General features: G+C 42.0%; 1 protein-coding gene across 1 annotated transcript in view; it reads right to left on the bottom strand.

The window, feature by feature from the left end:
• The window catches only part of CCDC81 (coiled-coil domain containing 81), a 42,283-nt gene extending 21,412 nt beyond the window's left edge, over positions 1 to 20,871 (bottom strand). The window contains exons 1-6 of the mRNA XM_010853251.1: positions 20,634 to 20,871; positions 13,733 to 13,794; positions 10,430 to 10,586; positions 8,622 to 8,878; positions 3,710 to 3,789; positions 935 to 1,056 (exon numbers count right to left, since the gene is read on the bottom strand). Coding sequence (XP_010851553.1) covers positions 935 to 1,056; positions 3,710 to 3,789; positions 8,622 to 8,878; positions 10,430 to 10,586; positions 13,733 to 13,794; positions 20,634 to 20,712 — 757 coding nt within the window. The 5' untranslated portion in view covers positions 20,713 to 20,871. The remainder of the gene's footprint in view (positions 1 to 934; positions 1,057 to 3,709; positions 3,790 to 8,621; positions 8,879 to 10,429; positions 10,587 to 13,732; positions 13,795 to 20,633) is intronic.
• Between the last annotated feature and the right edge of the window lie 320 nt (positions 20,872 to 21,191).

Here is a 21,191-nt window from a genome sequence, read left to right on the forward strand (position 1 = left end):
TGAGGCTTTTGAACTGTGGTGCTGGAGAAGACTTTTGAGAGTCCCTTGGACTGCAAGGAGATCCAACCAGTCCATTCTAAAGGAGATCAGTCCTGGGTATTCTTTGGAAGGAATGATGTTGAAGCTGAAACTCCTGTACTTTGGCCACCTCATGCGAAGAGTTGACTCATTGGAAAAGACCCCGATGCTGGGAGGGATTGGGGGCAGGAAGAAAAGGGGACGACAGAGGATGAGACGGCTGGATGGCATCACCCACTCGATGGATGTGAGTTTGAGTGAACTCCAAGAGTTGGTGATAGACAGGGAGGCCTTGTGTGCTGCAATTCATGGGGTCACAAAGAGTCGGACACGACTGAGCGACTGAACTGAACTGGCTTACATTTCCACAAATCAATAATCTGCTAGAGGAATAAGTCTCCAAGTATATAGTCTGGCAACCCCTGGGAACCCCTAGGAGTCTTTCAAAAAGTCTTTGAAGTCCTAGGATTTTCCTCACATGCCCCAACCAAAACAATATATTACAACAGATTATATGATGACACAGATATGAGAATCTGCTATCTTCTATAAATCCAGGTGTCAAAGATGTAAAACTACCACTCTTCATTTTTCATAAAAAATATTGATACATGTCTCCCTACCATGTGACATCCAGCCCAGTTCATGCATTTATGTTACCTGCCTAGATCTTCCAGGCAGCTGAGTTTTGAGTAGTGGGGAGTCAGCAAAGAGATCACAGTCTAAAAGTCTGAGTGTCATAAAATGGTTAGGGTGAGATACAGGATTCCAGGAATAGGAGATGTTTGTTAGAGAGAAGAATACAGTGATTATTCATGAAATGAACTTTATTTTGACCATCAGAGTTGCTAAGCAATATGGTGTGGCTCACAAGTAGTAAAGAGGAACAGATTATACCCAGAAATCAATGACCTACCTGGGACACCCACTTCTTTGTCTGACTGGTCTTTTAATTTGTCCTTCTTCTGTTCATTCTGTCCATCTTCTTCTGCAATGGTCTCCATAGGTGGTTTGTTCTCCATCTCCTTGAGCTCAATCCTGGAATGAGCCAAGATGTGTCCATAGGCGAATGTGTAAAGCCAAGTTAGCTGATTGATTCTGAATGAAATAAGCTTACGTGCCTCAAGGAGGAGAAGTGCTTTTATTCACTGAGTACGAATTATGGACTCATTCTCTTTGAGGTTAAGCCTGGGAGCCAACCAAGACCCTTCCCAACCCAAAGAAGCTCTTATATAGATAAACTGCTCTGAAGGCCTGGATTAAAGTTTTTTGGTTTTATTTCAGCTTGGATTCATTTGTCTTTTCTAGCTCTGTAAGCAGATGCCACAGTCCTGAAACAGTGGATGGTGGCCACTGGATAACTTGGAGGCATGGATTCAGGGACTGGTAGGCAGGGTATGCCCAGAAGTGAGCACTCCTCTCCTCCCTCTTCCTCCTCCTCACTGCTCCATCCTCTCCCCAGGCAAAAGTGAGGGGCTTACAAAGGCGAGGGGGAAGAGGTTTATTTAGCTGATGTCAGTAACTGCAGCTTTTCTCTGGTCCCAGGAATGGGGTGCTGGGTTAGAGGTGGGAAGGAAGGGTGGGGCAGGCATGGTGCTTGCAGTACATTCAGAGGCCAAGCTTCACATAAAGGAAACGCCTACATTTGCTTTGAGGATTCGAGCCCTCCTGTCCATTGCCAGGCTCTCTAATGGACAGGACCGTCCATCTGTCCCTTAACTAACTACAATTATTTCCCTCCTGGAGTGCTTAAGCCAAACTATGTCCAAGGGGACAGCCAAATCTGCCTCCCAAAATACAATCAAAATAAAGTTATTTTGAATCCATGGATTTCTGTTTAATGGGTAAGACAACATGCTGCAGTGGAAACAGCACTGAGACAGTCAGGGGCCACGGTTTCCGACTGGGCCCCCCTGCTGTGTAATCATTTCATCTGGAAGATGAAGAGGCTGGACTAATTAATCTTTAATGCTTATTCTCCCCCTCACACTGATTATGCTGAGGTCTGTATCATATAGCTTTTCCAGGAAAGACTGGTTCCAAACCAACAAACGGAAGAGGATGTCACAGACGCCCTCCCCCTCCTCCCCTCCCCCGCCGCCAAAAAATATGAGAAAATACTCTGAGACAAAAAAAATGAGAAAACTATTTTGGGAAATAGTTTACTATTTCCCAAACTTCCTTTCCCCAAAATGCATAGTAGTTAGTGGCACAGCAATTAAGATTAAAAATATGATTAAGAGCTCATAATGGGTAAGTAATGACCAAACTGGAAATAAAACCCAACTCTCCTGACTCCTATTGAAGTGCTTTTAATGCTGCATCCTGAAACTGCAGATGTGACTGCAGCCATGAAATTAAAAGATGCTTGCTCCTTGGAAGAAAAATTATGACCAACCTAGACAGCATATTCAAAAGCAGAGACATTACTTTGCCAACAAAGGTCCATGTAGTCAAAGCTATGGTTTTTCCAGTAGTCATGTATTGATGTAAGAATTGGAATATAAAGAAAGCTGAGTGCTGAAGAATTGATGCTTTTGAACTATGGTGTTGGAGAATACATTTGAGAGTCCCTTGGACAACAAGGAGATCCAACCAGCCCATCCTAAAGGAAGTAAGTCCTGAATATTCACTGGAAGGACTGATGCTGAAGCTGAAACTCCAATATTTTGGCCACCTGATGCAAAGAACTGACTCACTGGAAAAGACCCTGATGCTGGGAAAGATTCAAGGTGGGAGGAGAAGGGGACAACAGAGGATGAGATGGTTGGATGGCATAACTGACTCAGTGGACATGAGTTTGAGTAAACTCTGGAAGTTGGTGATGGACAGGGAGGCCTGGTGTGCTGAGGTTCATGGGGTCACAAAGAGTTGGACACAACTGAGCAACTGAACTAACTGGAGTGATACTTCACTTGTCAAAAAAAAAAAAAAAGAATTAAAACTACATGCTGAACACCAAAAACTAACACAACATTGCAAATGAACTATACTTCAATAAAATTTTTAATTAAAAATAGAATTAAAGTTATAATTAATTTTGCTCCTTTATAAAATTATAATACGTATCTCAAGTGGTTGTAGTAAAGATTAAATGCAAGACTATTAAGAAAGGGCTTAACAATATCTGGCAACTAGTAAGTGCTCCATAGATGATTGCTATTATTATTGTCATTGTAATATTATCATTGTTGTTATCATTATCATTATTATATTCAGCAGCATCAGCAGCCATTGAAAACACTCACTATGCTGTTGGGGTGAAGCTATACCTTGTCTAGCCCCTTCCGTGGTAAAAATCAAATCTTAGACAACTGTTAGTCTAGAGTGCATGATGAGGAAGGGACTAGGTCAGAGGAAGGGGTGAAAGGTAGAAGAAAGCCTAGTGGATGAGAAAAATTTTACTGATACTTGCAAGGACTAAGGTTGGTGGGAGGCAGTAAGAGAATTCCCAGGGAACCAAGAGTTGGTTTTTTGTTTTTTTTTTTAAGTATTCTAAGTGTCCATTGTTTTTTAACTACAGAAAGTGCATACAATAAATTCATTTGCTGGAACACAGAGAGAGAGCAAGAGAGAGCTGCACTAGATAGAGCATGAGCTAGAGAATTCAGGTGCGAAACACTGTCCAGTTCCATCAACAGGTCTGCAAGGACGGCCACGCCCGGAGGAACCTATAGAGGAAAGCACTGACCTTGGAAATGCAAGCACGTTGCTGGGTCGCTTCCCCAAGTTCTCTCTGCTAGACAACACTGAGTCCACTGTGTCAGGCCTCTGGGGACAGGGAAAAAGACAGGTTACATTTGGGCTGTGGTCCAGGACACAGACAATCAGAGCCACAGGCTGCTCAAAAGCCTCAGACTACCATGATACCCTCCACTGTTATTTCTGTTTAGGGCTTAAAGTCTAGAACTTAACATCCAATGAAGAAAGATCTCATTTATCAAAGAAGTCACCTTGCTTGGTCCCATCCCAATTTCATTGATGCTGCCTTTTCTCAAACCATTTCCTCCTTGGAAACTGCCCTCAGGGTTGACAGCTCCTCATCTTTAAGAGGACAGCCAACTTCTTGAAACTCTCAGGAATACGAGCAAGCTGGCTAGTTCCACTCTTGACCCAAATAACTCTAAAACTGGGTAGCTGAGAGAAGGACTTTGGAGTCAGCTATCCTCATGCTTAAATCCCCACACTGCTAACGCAAGAAGATCAAACCAGTCAATCCTAAAGGAAATCAACCCTGAATATTCTTTGGAAGGACTGATGCTGAATCTCCAATACTTTGGCCAGCTGATGCAAAGAGCTGACTCATTGGAAAAGCCCTGACACTGGGAAAGACTGAGGGCAAAAGGAGAAAGGAGTGACAGAGGATGAGATGGTTGGATGGCATCATCCACTCAAGGGACATGAGTTTGAGCAAGCTCCGGAAGATAGTGAAGGACAGGGAAGACTGGCATGCTGCAGTCCATGGGGTCACAAAGAGTCAGACATGACTGAGGGACTGAACAACAACAGCTATAAAGCTTTAGACCCTAGATATGTGGGATCAAATTCACAGGACTTTTAGGAGGTACTATATATAAGTGGCTAGCACATAAAAGCACTCCACAAATAGTGACAATTACAATTATTATAAATAATATATATTTATTATAATCTACAAATCGTATTTATAATATAATTTATAAAATATTTAATAATTGTATATTATATATAATAATCACATTATTAAATTATACTAGTATAGAATAACAGGTAAAATTATTCTTTTTGGATTAATGATGTGGTTTACAAAAGGCTTTGAAGGAGATTCTAAAGATCTAAGTTTTAAAAATATTTTGAGCTAACGCAGCATCACTGAAATTAGCACACAACTTCCTAAGAGAACTCTTCTACAAGACAGCACTCGGGTTTACGTTATGGAACATTTAGGGAAAAAACAGTCACTCTCACAACTTTACAGCAGTTTCCCGAAATGTGTTTTACAGGTATTAATGAATATTGACTCAACCTAAAGTTCCATGATTAAATACTTACAGGCAGTTAAAGCTGCTTCTTTCCAGCCAGACTTCTCAGGTACTTTAACATACCTATGTGCTTTGGCCTATAGAGCTTTTTTTATAGGATATCCATCAAGAGCAGTTCTTTTGGAAAACTCTCCTTAAAAGGTACATCTTAGAGTACAGCAGGCCAAATGAAGCATTATCCTGTCTTTTAAACATGTATCAAAGCTTACAAAGCTCTGCATAATCCCTGAGGGTGAGAGATGGAGCAGCACTTTGGCCTTGTTTCTGATTTTGCACATCCTGCCCGTGTTTTAATAAAAACGAGAGGGTGATACTCACGTGTGTGTGTCTCCACTCTGCACACACAGGGTTGGCATCCCTCTGAGCCATCCTGTATGAAGCCAGGATGTGGAGAAAACACCAAGGGCCTAAGTAGGCATGACTCCATCTCCTAAACCCCCATCCCAGAGCACCACAAAAGGATAAATCAGAAGGGAGAATTAAACCATATGTATAACATTTTCTTTCATAGCTCTTTCTTTAAAAAAAAAAAAAAAGAAAGTCAGGCTTTTGTTCTATGGGTCACAAGATTATATAACATTCATGATAATCCAATCCATCCATCCCAAATTAGTACATTCAGATTCAATTAGTTCTCAACAAGGACCTATTTGTATATATAGCACCTAGAACTCTGCTCAATGCTATGTGACAGCCTGGATGGGAGGGGAGTTTGGGGGAGAATGGATACATGTATATGTATGGCCAAATCCCTTCACTGTTCACCTGAAACTATCACCCCAAAACAAAATAAAAGATTTTTTAAAAGTTTCACAATTTCATTCACTTAAGAATGAAATACTTAAGAATATATCTACCTAAAGAAACAAAAGACCTATATATATAAAACTATAAACCACTGATGAAAGAAATCAAAGAGGACACAAATAGATGGAGAAATATACCATGTTCATGGATTGGAAGAATCAATATAGTGAAAATGAGTATACTACACAAAGCAATCTACAGATTCAATGCAATGCCTATCGAGCTACCAACGGGATTTTTCACAGAACTAGAACAAATAATTTCACAATTTGTATGGAAATACAAAAAACCTCGAATAGGCCAAAGCAATCTTGAAAAAGAAGAATGGAACTGGAGGAATCAACCTGCCTGACTTCAGGCACTACTACAAAGCTACAGTCATCAAGACAATATGGTACTGGCACAAAGACAGAAATATAGATCAATGGAACAAAATAGAAAGCCCAAAGATAAATCCATGCACATATGGACACCTTATCTTTGACAAAGGAGGCAAGAATATACAATGGAGAAAAGACAATCTCTTTAACTAGTGGTGCTGGGGAAATTGGTCAACCACTTGTAAAAGAATGAAACTAGAACACTTTCTAACACCATACACAAAAATAAATTCAAATGGATTAAAGATCTAAATGTAAGACCAGAAACTATAAAACTCCTAGAGGAAAACATAGGCAAAACACTCTCTGACATAAATCAAAGCAGGATCCTCTATGACCCACCTCCCAGCGTATTGGAAATAAAAGCAAAACTAAACAAATGGGACCTAATTAAACTTAAAAGCTTTTGCACAACAAAGGAAACTATAAGCAAGGTGGAAAGACGGCCTTCAGAATGGGAGAAAATAATAGCAAATGAAGCAACTGACAAATAATTAATCTCAAAAATATACAAGCAACTCCTAAAGCTCAATTCCAGAAAAATAAATGACCCAATCAAAAAGTGGCCCAAAGAACTAAACAGACAGTTCTCCAAAGAAGACATACAGATGGCTAACAAACACATGAAAAGATGTTCAACATCACTCATTATCAGAGAAATGCAAATCAAAACCACAATGAGGTACCATCTCACAACGGTCAGAATGGCTGCTATCCAAAAATCTACAAACAATAAATACTGGAGAGGGTGTGGGGAAAAGGGAACCCTCTTACACTGTTGATGGGAATGCAAACTAGTACAGCCACTATGGAGAACAGTGTGGAGATTCCTTAAAAAACTGGAAATAGAACTGCCATATGACCCAGAAATCCCACTGCTGGGCACACACACCGAGGAAACCAGAAGTGAGACACGTGTACCCCAATGTTTATCGGAGCACTGTTTATAATAGCCAGAACATGGAAGCAACCTAGATGTCCATCAGCAGACAAATGGATAAGAAAGCTGTGGTACATATACATGATGGAATATTACTCAGCCATTAAAAAGAATACATTTGAATCAGTTATAATGAGGTGGATGAAACTGGAGCCTATTATACAGAGTGAAGTAAGCCAGAAGGAAAAACACCAATACTGTATACTAACACATACATGTGGAATTTAGAAAGATGGTAATGATAACCCTATATGCAAGATAGCAAAAGAGACACAGATGTATAGAACAGTCTTTTGGACTCTGTGGGAGAAGGCGAGGGTGAGATAATCTGAGAGAATAGCATTGACACGTGTATATTATCATATGTGAAACAGATCTCCAGTCCAGGTTTGATGCATGAGACAGGACACTCAGGGCTGGTGCACTGGGATGACCCTGAGGGATGGGATGGGGAGGAAGGTGGGAGGGAGGGTCAGGATGGGGAACACATGTACACCCGTGGCTGATTCATATCAATGTATGGCAAAACCCACTACAATATTGTAAAGTAATTAGCCTCCAACTAAAATAAATTGAAAAAAGAAAAAAGGAGTTTCAGTTAGCTCTGTTGAATGATTGTTTCACTGCCTCCTTAAAGTCTGCAATGTCCAACTTGGCACGAAGGTCACACCAGCTATAACAGTTAACGGTGAATGGTCAACTATGAAATTTCTTCTAAACAATGCAAATTAAAAGCTGAATATACATCTCTATGACTTGAATTAGATTTTTCTGTAGACTTTCATTAAAATAAAATAGTGTAATCGGCACAAAAAGAGTAATTAGGAAGTCTTGGCTTAAATTTCAGTTCCACTGCTGAACTCCTAGACTTCCCACACAACCTCTCTGAACCCCATTTTTCTCACTGGTAAAATCAGGATAATAATTCTGGTTTTATAATGTTTTGAGAGTCAAATGAAATAATATATGTAGAAAAAAAAGTTTTTAAACTATAAGGTACTATCCTATAAAATGTTCATAATTATGAGTTTCTACTACTGTTTATAATTTTTCAGTTGGCACTGACACAAAACTTAGTTCTTTAACCCTTCTAACTTTTTTGTCAAAGAGTTAATCATCTATAAACAAGCACTTCTTTGACTTGGGGTAACTGCCATTTAAAATATGTCAACCTTGTTGTTGTTTTAGTTGCTAAGTCCTGTCTGACTCTTTACGACCCTCTGGACTGTAGCCCACCAGGTCCCTCTGTCCATGGGATTTTCCAGGTAAGAATACTGGAGTGGGTTGCCATTTCCTCCTCCAGGGGATCTTCCCGACCCAGGGATTGAACCTGCGTCTCCTGCGTTGGCAGGCAGATTCTTTACCACTAAGCCACCAGGGAAGCCCTTGTCAATCTTAAAGATAACACATTTACAGATTCAGAAAGGGGTTAGGAGAAAGAAAACAGTAATTTACGTTTGCTAGGGCTTTTGCCAAAGCCCCGCTTCCATCCATTGTACAAAGGAAGTCCTTATAGAATCTCATCTTGACTTTGCTGTCTTTGATCATGAGGACCCCGATTCCTTTGAATGTAAACTCCACATTTTGTTTGATGGAAATGGATCGTGACAAAAAAAGCAGCGTCTCCTTCACACATCCTTCCACTATATCTCTGCTAAATGGACCCTCCAAGGATATCATGACAAAATTAAGTGGAACTATTGGGATATCACCTAGAGGAGAAAGGGGGAGAGGAAAGAATTGGAGATTATAACAAAGACATAGCATACACACTCACAAATAATCACTTGATTCTCACTTAATACTTAAAAACAGAACTGTACCTGTGAAGCCTTTAGTTGTACTCTTTAATGCTCAATTAAATTTTCCCTAAAAGTAGAATGTTTTTGCTCAGAACAAGCACAATTAGCTTTCTAAACTGTGCTACAGACAAGCTTTTCATTCTCTCTTGTTGAAAGAGAAAGCCCACCCAAAGCAATGAAGACCCAGTGTAGTCAAAAATAAATACATTTTTAAATGGTTGAAAAATCCATCAAATTTACCATACAGAATACAGGCATAACAAATTCTAAGTATAGCTTGTTGGTATTTGTTTTTCCAATATATCATTTTTTGGTAGAAAGTTACTCTGCAAATTAACTTCCAGAGATGTTAACATAAAGGCAAGTTCCAGCCTTTTCACCTTGTCGGCACTGGGGGTAGATGAACTCTCTTCATCCAGATATAAGTCTGATGCAGGAGGGCATGATAAGGAAAGTCAAAAGGAACACAACCAGAAATTAGGAGAGAACCCTCCCACTCCAAGTAACCAGGGCAGGTATCACATAAAGCCACACCCTGAAACTGGAATGCAAGTATCCTGGAGAAGGCGTCATGTATCCCCCCATGTCTCTAGCACCTGGGACAAGACTGCCATGTCGTTGGCCCTTAGTAAATATTTGTGGAGGGGAAAAAGGAAGGAGGCAAAAGGAGGGAAGAAGGGAATAAGGAAGCAAAGGAAAGAAGGAGATTTAGGATGTGAGAGGTGTATAAGGTATTAAGTCTTTACAGAATTATTAACCTGCTGCTAAGTTGCTTCAGTCGTGTCCAACTCTGTGCAACCCCACAGACAGCAGCCCACCAGGCTCCGCTGTCCCTGGGATTCTCCAGGCAAGAACACTGGAGTGGGTTGCCATTTCCTTCTCCAATGCATGAAAGTGAAAAGTCAAAGTGAAGTCACTCAGTCGTGTCCGACTCTTCACAACCCCATGGACTGCAGCCTACCAGGCTCCTCCATCCATGGGATTTTCCAGGCAAGAGTACAGGAGTGGGGTGCCATTGCCTTCTCCATTAACCTTCTAACAACTTTTAAATTTCAATAATTTCTATGATATACAATAGAAACTCAGTTGATCTTTTCCTAGTTGATATTAACTGTGATTCTTCCAACCAGTAATCCTAATTAACTTTCTCTTCTTTATAATCACTTTTAATTTCTTAGATCTGAAATACATATAAAATCTGCATGACTCAGTGATGTGGCTTTTATATAAATTTGCCTTGATGTCATATCCGGCCTTGAGCTTCTGAGGTTGAAAATGACTTGCAAAAAGACTGTATATTATTCCCTACCTCAGCCCCTCCCTCTGACAAAGGTATCACATGAAAAGAGAGCTTCTCAAAGCAGAAAGCAGTAAAGCCACAATTGGCCAAGCATTGCCCTTTCATTTTCATCCCCTGGCTAGTCACGTTCTGGGAAAGTCTTTAAAATAAAATCTGTTTACCAGGAGTATATACTCTGTTTTGTTTGAGTCCATGAATCTGTACTAACTTCTCTGCCATGATAAACACGGGCCTCTGAATTAGGAAAAACTTCTTGTTTCCCACCTCAAGCTTTTGTCTCATGAAAGTGAAAGTTCCAAGTCCTGGAATCTGAACTCCCTGAAAAGATAAAGGGGAAAAAAAAAAAATCAACAGAGAGAATTCACTGAAATGTAAAGAAAAATAATCCTTAGCACTGTTATCCCAAAGCATATGAAGAAATTTAAGCATGTGCCTTAAAATTCAATGCTCTTTATGACCCATTACAGCTTTAGTATTTCATAACTCTAAGTTTTCAAAGAAGTATAAAATGTAATATCTCAATCCACAGTGCTTTTCTGATCCATCATCTCCATATCATTCAAAGGCTGTGAGGACTAAGAAAACATGTATGGGGACTTCCCGTGGTCCAGTGGCTAAGACCCTGCGCTCCCAGTGCAGGGGGCCTGGGTTTGATCCCTGGTGGAGGAACTGTATCCCACATACCACTACTAAGACCTGGTATAGTCAAACAAATAAAATTTTTTTTTAATGTATGGATGCCATAGCTGCTTTTAATCTTTATCTAAGATTACTTTGCCAACAAAGGTCCATCTAGTCAAGGCTATGGTTTTTCCAGTGGTCATGTATGGATGTGAGAGTTGGACTGTGAAGAAGGCTGAGCGCCGAAGAATTGATGCTTTTGTGTTGGAGAAGACTCTTGAGAGTCCCTTGGACTGCAAGGAGATCCAACCAGTCCATTCTAAAGGAGATCAGCCCTGGGTGTTCTTTGGAAGGAATGATGCTAAAGCTGAAACTCCAGTACTTTGGCCACCTCATGCGAAGAGTTGACTCATTGGAAAAGACCCTGATGCTGGGAGGGACTGGGGGCAGGAGGAGAAGGGGACGACAGAGGATGAGATAGCTGGATGGCATCACTGACTCGATGGACATGAGTTTGAGTGAACTCCGGGAGTTGGTGATGGACAGGGAGGCCTGGCGTGCTGCAATTCATGGGGTCGCAAAGAGTCGGACACGACTGAGCGACTGAACTGAACTGAACTGAACTGAAGATTACTCTTGTCCTAAAAAGAGATGGAAATACCAGACTACCTTACCTGCCTCCTGAGAAATCTGTATGCAGGTCAAGAAGCAACAGTTAGAACCAGACATGAAACAACAGATTAGTTCCAAATCGGGAAAGGAGCACATCAAGGATGCATACTGTCACCCTGTTTATTTCACTTATATGCAGAGTACATCATGTGAAATGCCAGGCTAGATGATGCCCAGGCTGGAATCAAGATTACTGGGAGAAATATCAATAACCTCAGATACGCAGATGATACCAGAAAGCGAAGAAGAACTAAAGAGCCTCTTGATGAAAATGAAAGAAGAGAGTGGAAAACTTGGCTTAAAACTCAACATTCAGAAAACTTAAGATCGTGGCATCTGGTCCCACCACTTCATGGCAAATAGATGGGAAAACAATGGAAACAGTGACAGACTTTATTTGGGGCTTTCAAAATCACTGCAGATAGTGACTGCAGCCATGAAATTAAAAGACACTTGCTCCTTGAAAGAAAAGCTATGACCAACCTAGACAGCATATTAAAAAGCAGAGATATTACTCTGCCAACAAAGGTTCATCTAGTCAAAGCTATGTTTTTTTCAGTAGTCATGTATGGATGTGAGAGTTGGACTATAAAGAAAGCTGAGTGCCAAAGAATTGATGCTTTTGAACTGTGATGTTGGAAAAGACCCTTAAGAGTCCCTTGGACTGCAAGGAGATCCAACCAGTCCATCCTAAAGGAAATCAGTCCTGACTGTTCATTGGAAGGACTGATGCTGAGGCTGAAACTCTAATACTTTGGCCACGTCACCAACTCAATGGGCATGAGTTTGAGCAAGCTCCGAGAGTTGGTGATGGACAGGGAAGCCTGGCGTGCTGTGGTCCGTGGTGGGGCAGAGAGTCAGACACGACTGAGCGACTGAACTGAACTGACTGAAATTGTGTGGCATTTTAAATTTTAATCCCTTGCCATCAGGGGAGAGATTTTCTGCTTCCTCATTCTCTCTTTAAAAAAAAAAAAGAACAACGTTTATTTATTTACTTGTCTGCACCAGATCTCAGTTGTGGCACACAGTGTCTTGATCTTCACTGCGGTGTATGGGATCTTTTAGTTATGGCATGTGGGATCTAGAACCCTAAATAGGGATCAAACCCAAGCTCCTGGCATTGGGAGCATGGAGGATTAACCACTGGAACACCAAGGAAGTCCCTCTCATTCTTTATGGTAGGTTTATTGTCCCTCACTTAAAATCAGACGACCCAAAACATCGAAGATACGTGCCCTAGTGTGGTGATCTTGGTTAATGCGCAGAAGCAAAAGATTTTGGCTCTCACCCTAGAGCTCTGTCTTCATGGAAACATCATACATCAAAGGTTACAAAGTCTAATGCTATAGGAGCCAAGAAAGGATGCAAGGGAGTGAAGGTACAGAGCCAGAGAATGTGATGGCTCAGGAGTGCATGCCCCATCTAAAGGGGAGAGACCCTTGTCAGCTTCAGCCAAGCGTCACATGTACTGAACAAAAACTGATTTTGTTAATCGGCTGATTTTTCAAGGAAAAAAAAATTTGTACAAACTCCCAATTTTAAATTCTGATGACTAATTCAAATTATCAGATCAAACAAATAGATTTCATGGATGAATTCAGATCAAAGGTTCTCATATTGGGACCTCTGAGTAGGATATAAACGTTTCACAATATCCCAGCACCCTCCAAACTCCCAACATCTCTGTTCAGTTCTGTGGCATCCAAACTCAAGACTTGATGGGGGAGAAATAGGCCAGCCCTGGACAAAGGTTCTCATTTTTGGCAAGTAGAGTTCAGTCCCTGACTGCCTTCATACATTTCAGTTAGAATCCATTCCCTGCAAGGAGGCAAGACAAGAAGCATCATATCCTTCTATAGCCACGCCAGGAACTACCAGATCACAGAGGAACAGAATTCATCTACGTCCTCTGTACACACCTGGACTGATCAGCAATACACTTCCTATCACTGGAACAGCACAACTTTCACATCGTTACCTAAGGGTGAAATCCGTGTCTGTTAAATCTACCAACCACAAGTCCTACGTGTGAGCATCATAAAATCACAAGACTGCAGGTTACACTGGATGGCTCTAAAATCTGCTATCTTTCTCCCAGCAAAACAATTGGAGACTAAGGAGGAAACATTCTTTGATGTCCTATGTTAAAATTAAAGTATAAATCTTACCTTGTGTAAGGATAGCTGCCGTTCCACAAATTCTGACACATTTCCCCAAATAGTAGAAACTTCTAAAATTCAAGGTAAATAAAATATAATGAATGAATAATTTATGAAAGCACACCTGTGATAGTTATCTTAGTGTTCGTAAACAAAAATGTGAATACGAAATACAGAATAAATAATTTACATTATTTAAGTGATAATAATTTCTAATTAATTAAAATTAACAGAAAATAAAGTCACTCCCCAAAGATAATTTTCCTAATAAGCAAAGTTAACTTGCTTTAAATTCCAAAAAATGTGAAAGAGGAGGCGAAAGAGAAAGAGAGGTAGAGAGGAGGTGGAGAAAATCTTTGTAGAATAAAGGAAGTGTCACAACTTGCCCTTTATTCTATAAACATAGTTGTTGTTAGTTGTGTCAGACTCTTGGCGATCCCATGGACTGTAGTCTGCTAGGCTGCTCTGTCTTTGGAATTCTCCAGACAAGAATACTGGAGTGGGTAGCCATTCCCTTCTCCAGGGGATCTTCCTGACCCAGGGATCAAACCCAGGTCTCCTGCATTGCAGACAGATTCTTAACCATCTGAGTTAACCTAGTGTTATCTAGCCTTTTCTTTATATATATATATATGTATTTATGTGGCTATGCTGAGTCTCAGTTGCAGCACAAGGGATCTTAAATCTTCACTGAGGCATGTGGAACCTTTAGTTGTGGCACACAGGATCTTTTTTTAGTTGTGGCTTGCCAACAAAGGTCCGTCTAGTCAAGGCTATGGTTTTTCCAGTGGTCATGTATGGATGTGAGAGTTGGACTGTGAAGAAAGCTGAGTGCCAAAGCATTGATGCTTTTGAACTGTGGTGTTGGAAAAGACTCTTGAGAGTCCCTTGGACTGCAAGGAGATCCAACCAGTCCATTCTAAAGGAGATTGGTCCTGGGTGTTCATTGGAAGGACTGATGCTAAAGCTGAAACTCCAGTACTTTGGCCACCTCATGCGAAGAGTTGACTCATTGGAAAAGACTCTGATGCTGGGAGGGATTGGGGGCAGGAGGAGAAGGGGACAGAGGATGAGATGGCTGGATGGCATTGCTGACTCGATGGACGTGAGTTTGAGTGAACTCCGGGAGTTGGTGATAGACAGGGAGGCCTGGCGTGCTGCGATTCATGGGGTCGCAAAGAGTCGGACACGACTGAGTGACTGAACTGAACTGTGAACTCTTAGTTGCAGCATGTGGGATCTAGTTCCCTGACCAGGGATTGAACCAGGGCCCCCTGCATTGTGAACATGGAGTCTTAGCCACTGGACCACCAGGGAAGTCCCTAATCTAGGCTTTTCTTAATGACCCATTCAACAAGCTTCTAAGAGTCTACACCATGCCATTTGATTAACATAAGCCTTCATTCTCACACCACTCCATAATACAGGAAGGAGGCCAGGGGCCACTAAAGCATGAAAGATCATTGTCCGTACATTAACTGTCTCTGCATTTTTATTTTTGCTTCATTCTTGACTGCTTTTCACTCTCAGTCGTCACCATTGGACTCCAGCTGTCACTCCTCTCTGCTACAAGTGCTCTGCAGGCTCACTGCCCAGTCTTAATTCACTGCTTCTGATCAGCTGTGCTCTTGATTTCAACAAATATACTAACATTATGTCTAAAATAATAATTTTTAAAAACAGACTTTTGGGTAAGGGTCCAAAGGGCTTTACTTTGAATTGAGACATAGACTTCACATTTTCTACTTTGAATGATCAGAGGGAGGCCTTCTATGCTTATTTTCTTGTTCTGAGCTATGTTCCAGGAAAGCTGTGGTAGAAAAATAAGTAGTTGTCAATTACTAAAGTGTTAATGTATGATATGAAAGAATACTCTGGGTATAACTAATACTCATAAATATAGAAAACCATGTCTATGTTGACATTTCCATTCCAAACTTAGTCATGAGTTTATTACAGATATTTTCCACTAGTGAACTCTCTCTGCAAATCAAGAGTCCTGTGTTTTACTCAAAAGAAAGGATCACGAACAGTGGCAAATATCAGCTTACCACTTCATGGCATAGATGGAGTTGGGCACAAAAACCCATTCTTTCCCCAGTTTAGAAACTGCTTGATTTACTCTTGTAACTGCTTTTCTAATGGTTTAAACCATTACCTAATGTGGAAAATTGCACTCATTTAATCCTGTATATCAACACTGTAAATATTTTTATTAATATGCCAGAGAATGAACAGGATGGGCAATGAGAAGTAGCAGTGACTCATGGGTTTCCCTAATGGCTCAGTGGGTAAAGAATCCATCTGCAATGCAGGAGATACAGGAGACACCGGTTTGATCCTAAGAGGGTAACAGGCAGGAAGGCTGCTGCTGCTGCTGCTAAGTCGCTTCAGTCGTGTCCGACTCTGTGCGACCCCATAGACGGCAGCCCACCAGGCTCTCCCGTCCCTGGGATTCTCCAGGCAAGAACACTGGAGTGGGTTGCCATTTCCTTCTCCAATGGATGAAAGCGAAAAGTGAAAGGGAAGTCGCTCAGTCGTGTCCAACTCTTAGCGACCCCATGGACTGCAGCCTACCAGGCTCCTCCGTCCATGGGATTTTCCAAGCAAGAGTACTGGAGTGGGGTGCCATTGCCTTCTCCAGGCAGGAAGGCTAGGGGTCTCCAAACAGAGGAAACAGACTGCAAGTGTCAGATGTTTTTTTATCTCCTTCTTAAGCGGCAGGGGAACAAACTACAAGTGTTAGATATTTTTCCCTTCTCTATACAAATTTAAAAGGAGGTTTCTCTTAAAATTTTGTGTTGCCATGATGACACCTGGTTCCACCTGAACTTAACTTTTCTCAAACCTTGAGCTAACCAATGCATTTTTCTTATGGAAATATTTTTCTTAAGCTATGTTAATGAACTATGTATTTACCCTAGACTCTGACTTTCTCCAAGTCGGTTCCACTTAAGACACAGAACTGATAAGGGCTCAACAAACCAGTATGTTTTACTCGTACCTTGTTCTCCCAATCTATGTTAATGAAACTGTATATTTACTTGGAAACCTACCTTTCTGCAAGATTCATGTCAATCGTTTTATGGCCTGGGATGACTCACCTGGTACCAATGTTATCTCAAAATGTATGTTGTGGGTGAGGGGCCTGGTGACAGTCTCTGAGTTTTGAGACATTTCCTTTCTCTAATTAGCAGCTGGTAGGAGAAGGCAATGGCACCCCACTCCATTACTCTTGCCTGGAAAATCCCATGGATTGAGGAGCCTGGTGGGCTGCAGTCCATGGGGTCACTAAGAGTCGGACATGACTGAGCGACTTGACTTTCACTTTTCGCTTTCATCCATTGGAGAAGGAAATGGCAACCCACTCCAGTGTTCTTGCCTGGAGAATCCCAGGCACAGCGGAGCCTGGTGGGCTGCCGTCTATGGGGTCGCACAGAGTCAGACACGACTGAAGTGACTTAGCAGCAGCAGCAGCAGCTATATAACATCCAGCTTAAGACTAGCAGGGGGCACTCTTTCTGCCCCCTTCTGATGTCTATATCAGAAGCTTTTCTCTATCTCTTTTATACTTTAATAAAACTTTATTACACAAAAGCTCTGAGCGATCAAGCCTTGTCTCTGGTCCCAGATTGAATTCTTCTCCTCTGGAGGTCAAGAATCCCGGAATCTTTCACAACTCAGCAACAACCTTTCAATCCCTGGGTTGGGAAGATCCCCTGGAGGAGGAAATGGTAACCCACTCCAGTATTCTTGCTGAAAAATCCTATAGACAGAGGAGCCCGGCAGACTACAGTCCAGAGTCGGACATGACTGAGCATGCATGCACAGATGGAAGTGACTCTTATGAGCCTCGAGAAACAAGTTGGGTGATGGAAACTCACTCACCAAGAAAACTAGGACTGCATGCTACAGCGAGCTGGATGCCAACTCTGCCCTTCACTCTAAATCATGGATATACGGTTTATTAAATATACTCAAGTATTCCTTCTACTCTGTCCCATTCTACTATATATCCCATTCTTCCTCACCCTTACAGACAAAAGAATTCTGTCTGCTGCTGGCTGCTAAGAATTAACAGTCTCAACTGTTTCCTGAATTCAAATTTTCATCATGACTAAAAATATTTAATTCACTAGTGATATAGAATCTCAGTAGCCAGACTTACATGAAGACTTTTGAAAGTCAAAACTGTTAAGCCTTTCACCTAGAGTGATGATATGCAGCTCACATTTCAGGAAAACAATCTGTACCAAAATGAAATGATTTAATTACGACCGGGAGAAATTGTATAGCTGGCAACCAGACCCTACTGAAAAGACCTGAGCTTAATTAGAAATTTGAAGATCCTCTTTCTTCATTTGAAAGATACATTCAAGTCCAACTGTGTCATTTTACCCTATAAAATCTAATGGGGTGGGAGTGGGGGGCCTCCCTAGTGGCACAGTGGATAAGAATCTGTTTGCCAATGCAAGAGACATGGTTTCCATCCCTGATTTGGGAAAATCCCACATGCTGCAGGGCAGCTAAGCCCATGGACTACAACTACTGAGCCAGGGCTCTAGAACCAGGAAGCTGTAACTACTTAGCCCATATATTGCAACTACTGGAGTCTGTGGGCTTCCCTTGTGGCTCAGCTGGTAAAGAATCCGCCTGCAATGAGGGAGACCTGGGTTCAATCCCTGGGTTGGGAAGATCCCCTGGAGAAGGGAAAGGCTACCCACTCCAGTATTCTGGCCTGGAGAATTCCATGGACTGTATAGTCCATGGGGTCACAAAGAGTAGGACACAACTGAGTGACTTTCACTTCACTTCACTTCACTTCACTGGAGTCTGCACACCCTAGAGCCTGTGCTCAGAAACAAGAGAAGCCACCACAGCGAGAAGCTCTCATGCTGCCCATAGAAAGCAGCCCCCTCTCCCTGCAACTAGAGAAAAGCCCACGAGTGATGAAGACCTGGCACAGTCAGAAATCAATAAATAAAATAATAATTTCTTAAAAATCGAATAGGCAAAGTCTTATAAGAGCAGAGTTTATTATTCTAAGCTGAAATTTGATATTTTTCACAGAAGGAAAAGGAAAATATGTACATCCTTTCCTTCAGGAAATGAAGCCTTTAAGCCTCTGTAATTCAAATGGAACAGACCTGGAAATCTTGCAGACTGATTTCTAACTTTGATTTTTTTGCATACACCAAAGTGTCAGGAAAAGAATCACTAAATCTCAAAAGAAAAATACTTCTAATCCAGTCTAAAAAGCAAATTAAAGAATATGCTACTGTTATATTTTTAGGAAAGCTGAGGTTTTTATTTATTTTGACCAAACACTGAAATACCAAGAACCACAAGAAATCATCCCTGGATGTACCTTCCATATTCAATTCAACCTTCATTTAAGTTCAGATTCTAAACATTTTGTGCATTCAAAACCGTATTTTTAAACACAATGCCAAATGTATTCCAGGTAGGAACACTTTATCTTATATATAATCATTATTAAAAAAAAAAAAGACCAAGTGCCCATTATGTATATTACAGAATAATATGTACTTGAAATAGATACTAATATCAAAAGGGAAAGATAAGTCCCCTAACTTTATTAAACTAAAATCCTGATATACAAACAGAGCAAATTAGTATAGAGTGATTTAGACAAGGAAACATATTCCCAGAGCACAGTGCAGTGGGAAGGGCACGCTGTGCTGTGTGTCTGGAGACCTACAGCCTTCCCGCCCCCACGGATTGCTCGCTGTGCAGCCTTCAGTACTTTCAATCGGTTCGCATCTGTAAAATGATGATGGTTCCCTCTAAGTACTAGTGTTGTTGTTTAGTTGCTCAGTCATGTCCAACTCTTTGGTGACCCCATGGACTGTACCCCGCCAGGCTTCTGTGTCCTTGGGATTTCCCGGGTGAAAACACTGGCATGGGTTGTCACAACTCCTGAGCCCTCGGGCCGCAACTGCTGAAGTCGGTTCACCTAGAGCCTGTGCTCTGCAACAGGAGACAGTGCGGTGAGAAGCCGGAGATCTGCAACAATGAGTAACTAACCCCTGCTCGCCACAACTAGAGAAAGCCCAGGCAAAACAATGAAGACCCAGTGCAGCCAAAAATAATTTTTTTTTTTTTAATCTCGGTGTCACTTTGGAGTTACTCTTCTAAGAAACTTTCTAACCAAGCCTAGCAAATTTTCTATAGAACATGTCAAGTCTTCTTCCAAACAGCCATTTCTTTTTTTTAATCTGTTTTTTGGTGTTGTTTTTTTTTTTTTTTTTTTAACTTTTTTGGCTGCCACAGGCAGCATGCAGTATCTCACTTCCCCAGCCAGGGATGGAACCCATTCACCCACTCCCCTCGATGTAGAAGCCCAGAGTCTTAACCACTGGACCACCAGGGCAGTCCCTTGATCTCACTTTCTTAACACAACCCTGAGATACCAAGGGCAACAAAAGTAGCCTTGCCTTTGCCTGAATTCTGAGGAGGAGCCATTTGGGGGGGTTGTTTGTAGCCAGCATTTATTGAGACTCCACGCTAGTCCCAGTGTGTACATTATCTTATTTAATAAAAACCCCCTCAGCTGGCCCCTTTCTCTCATTAAAGAACTCAGTAAACAAAAGTGTCTTAAGACTTAGTGCTCCCAAGTGCACGTGGTCTGGGTTCCATCCCGGGTCAAGGAAGCCCCTCCCACACCGAGCAAGTAAGTGAGTTAGCAAGCGGCACCTAAGACCCAGCGGAGCTAAAGAAATGGAAAGAGCCTTTGGACGTGCACCGTGAATCGGCTGTGATTACCAGCTGCTTGACAAGGCAACACGGGCCCTTCAAGGCCCTCCAGAGACAGGGGATGGGGAGAAGCCCTTAGCTTTGCCCCAAGCAGGTAAAGGTTCGTCCCCAGCCCCAAGCCCCTGTCGCCTACCCTCCTGGCTCAGCGAGGGCAGCGTGGGCAGCAGGTGCCTGCCGACGTCCTGCAGCGAAGGGAGGATGGTGTCCAGCATCTCTGGTCCCGTCAGGTGGATGCTGCGTCTTTTCTTCTTCAGATGGAGTTTACACAAACGTGGTTGTCTCACTCTCCAGCCCCCCTCTCCTGGGAAATTTGGATGTACCTTAAAAATTCCCAAATCTCGATTTTTTTTTCTTTCTTAAACGTTTTTTTCTTGCCGTCCCCCACACCCCGCCCCCGACTCTGGCTCTCCCTGAAATGTGCCCACCACAGGAACTCAGAGAGCTGTTCGGCACTTGAATTAAAAAGCGCAAATCCAAGCTCTGGGGACCTTTAGGAGGCCCACTGAGAGGGTCAGCCGGAGCACGGAGCAGGGTAAGGGGACCGCGGGAGGGCGGGCCCGCAGAGAGTAAGGGAGAAGCCTGTTGCTAGGACGCGACAAAGGCTCGCTCCGTTGCTAGGGAGTCAGAATAGGGCCGTGGCCCAGCCCCCTAGGTGTGTCTGGTCCCAGGTGGCCCGGTTGAATCAGAGCTC

This window comes from Bison bison, unplaced genomic scaffold (genome assembly GCF_000754665.1).
Source record: "Bison bison bison isolate TAMUID 2011002044 unplaced genomic scaffold, Bison_UMD1.0 scf7180017864324, whole genome shotgun sequence".
NCBI lineage: Eukaryota > Metazoa > Chordata > Mammalia > Artiodactyla > Bovidae > Bison > Bison bison.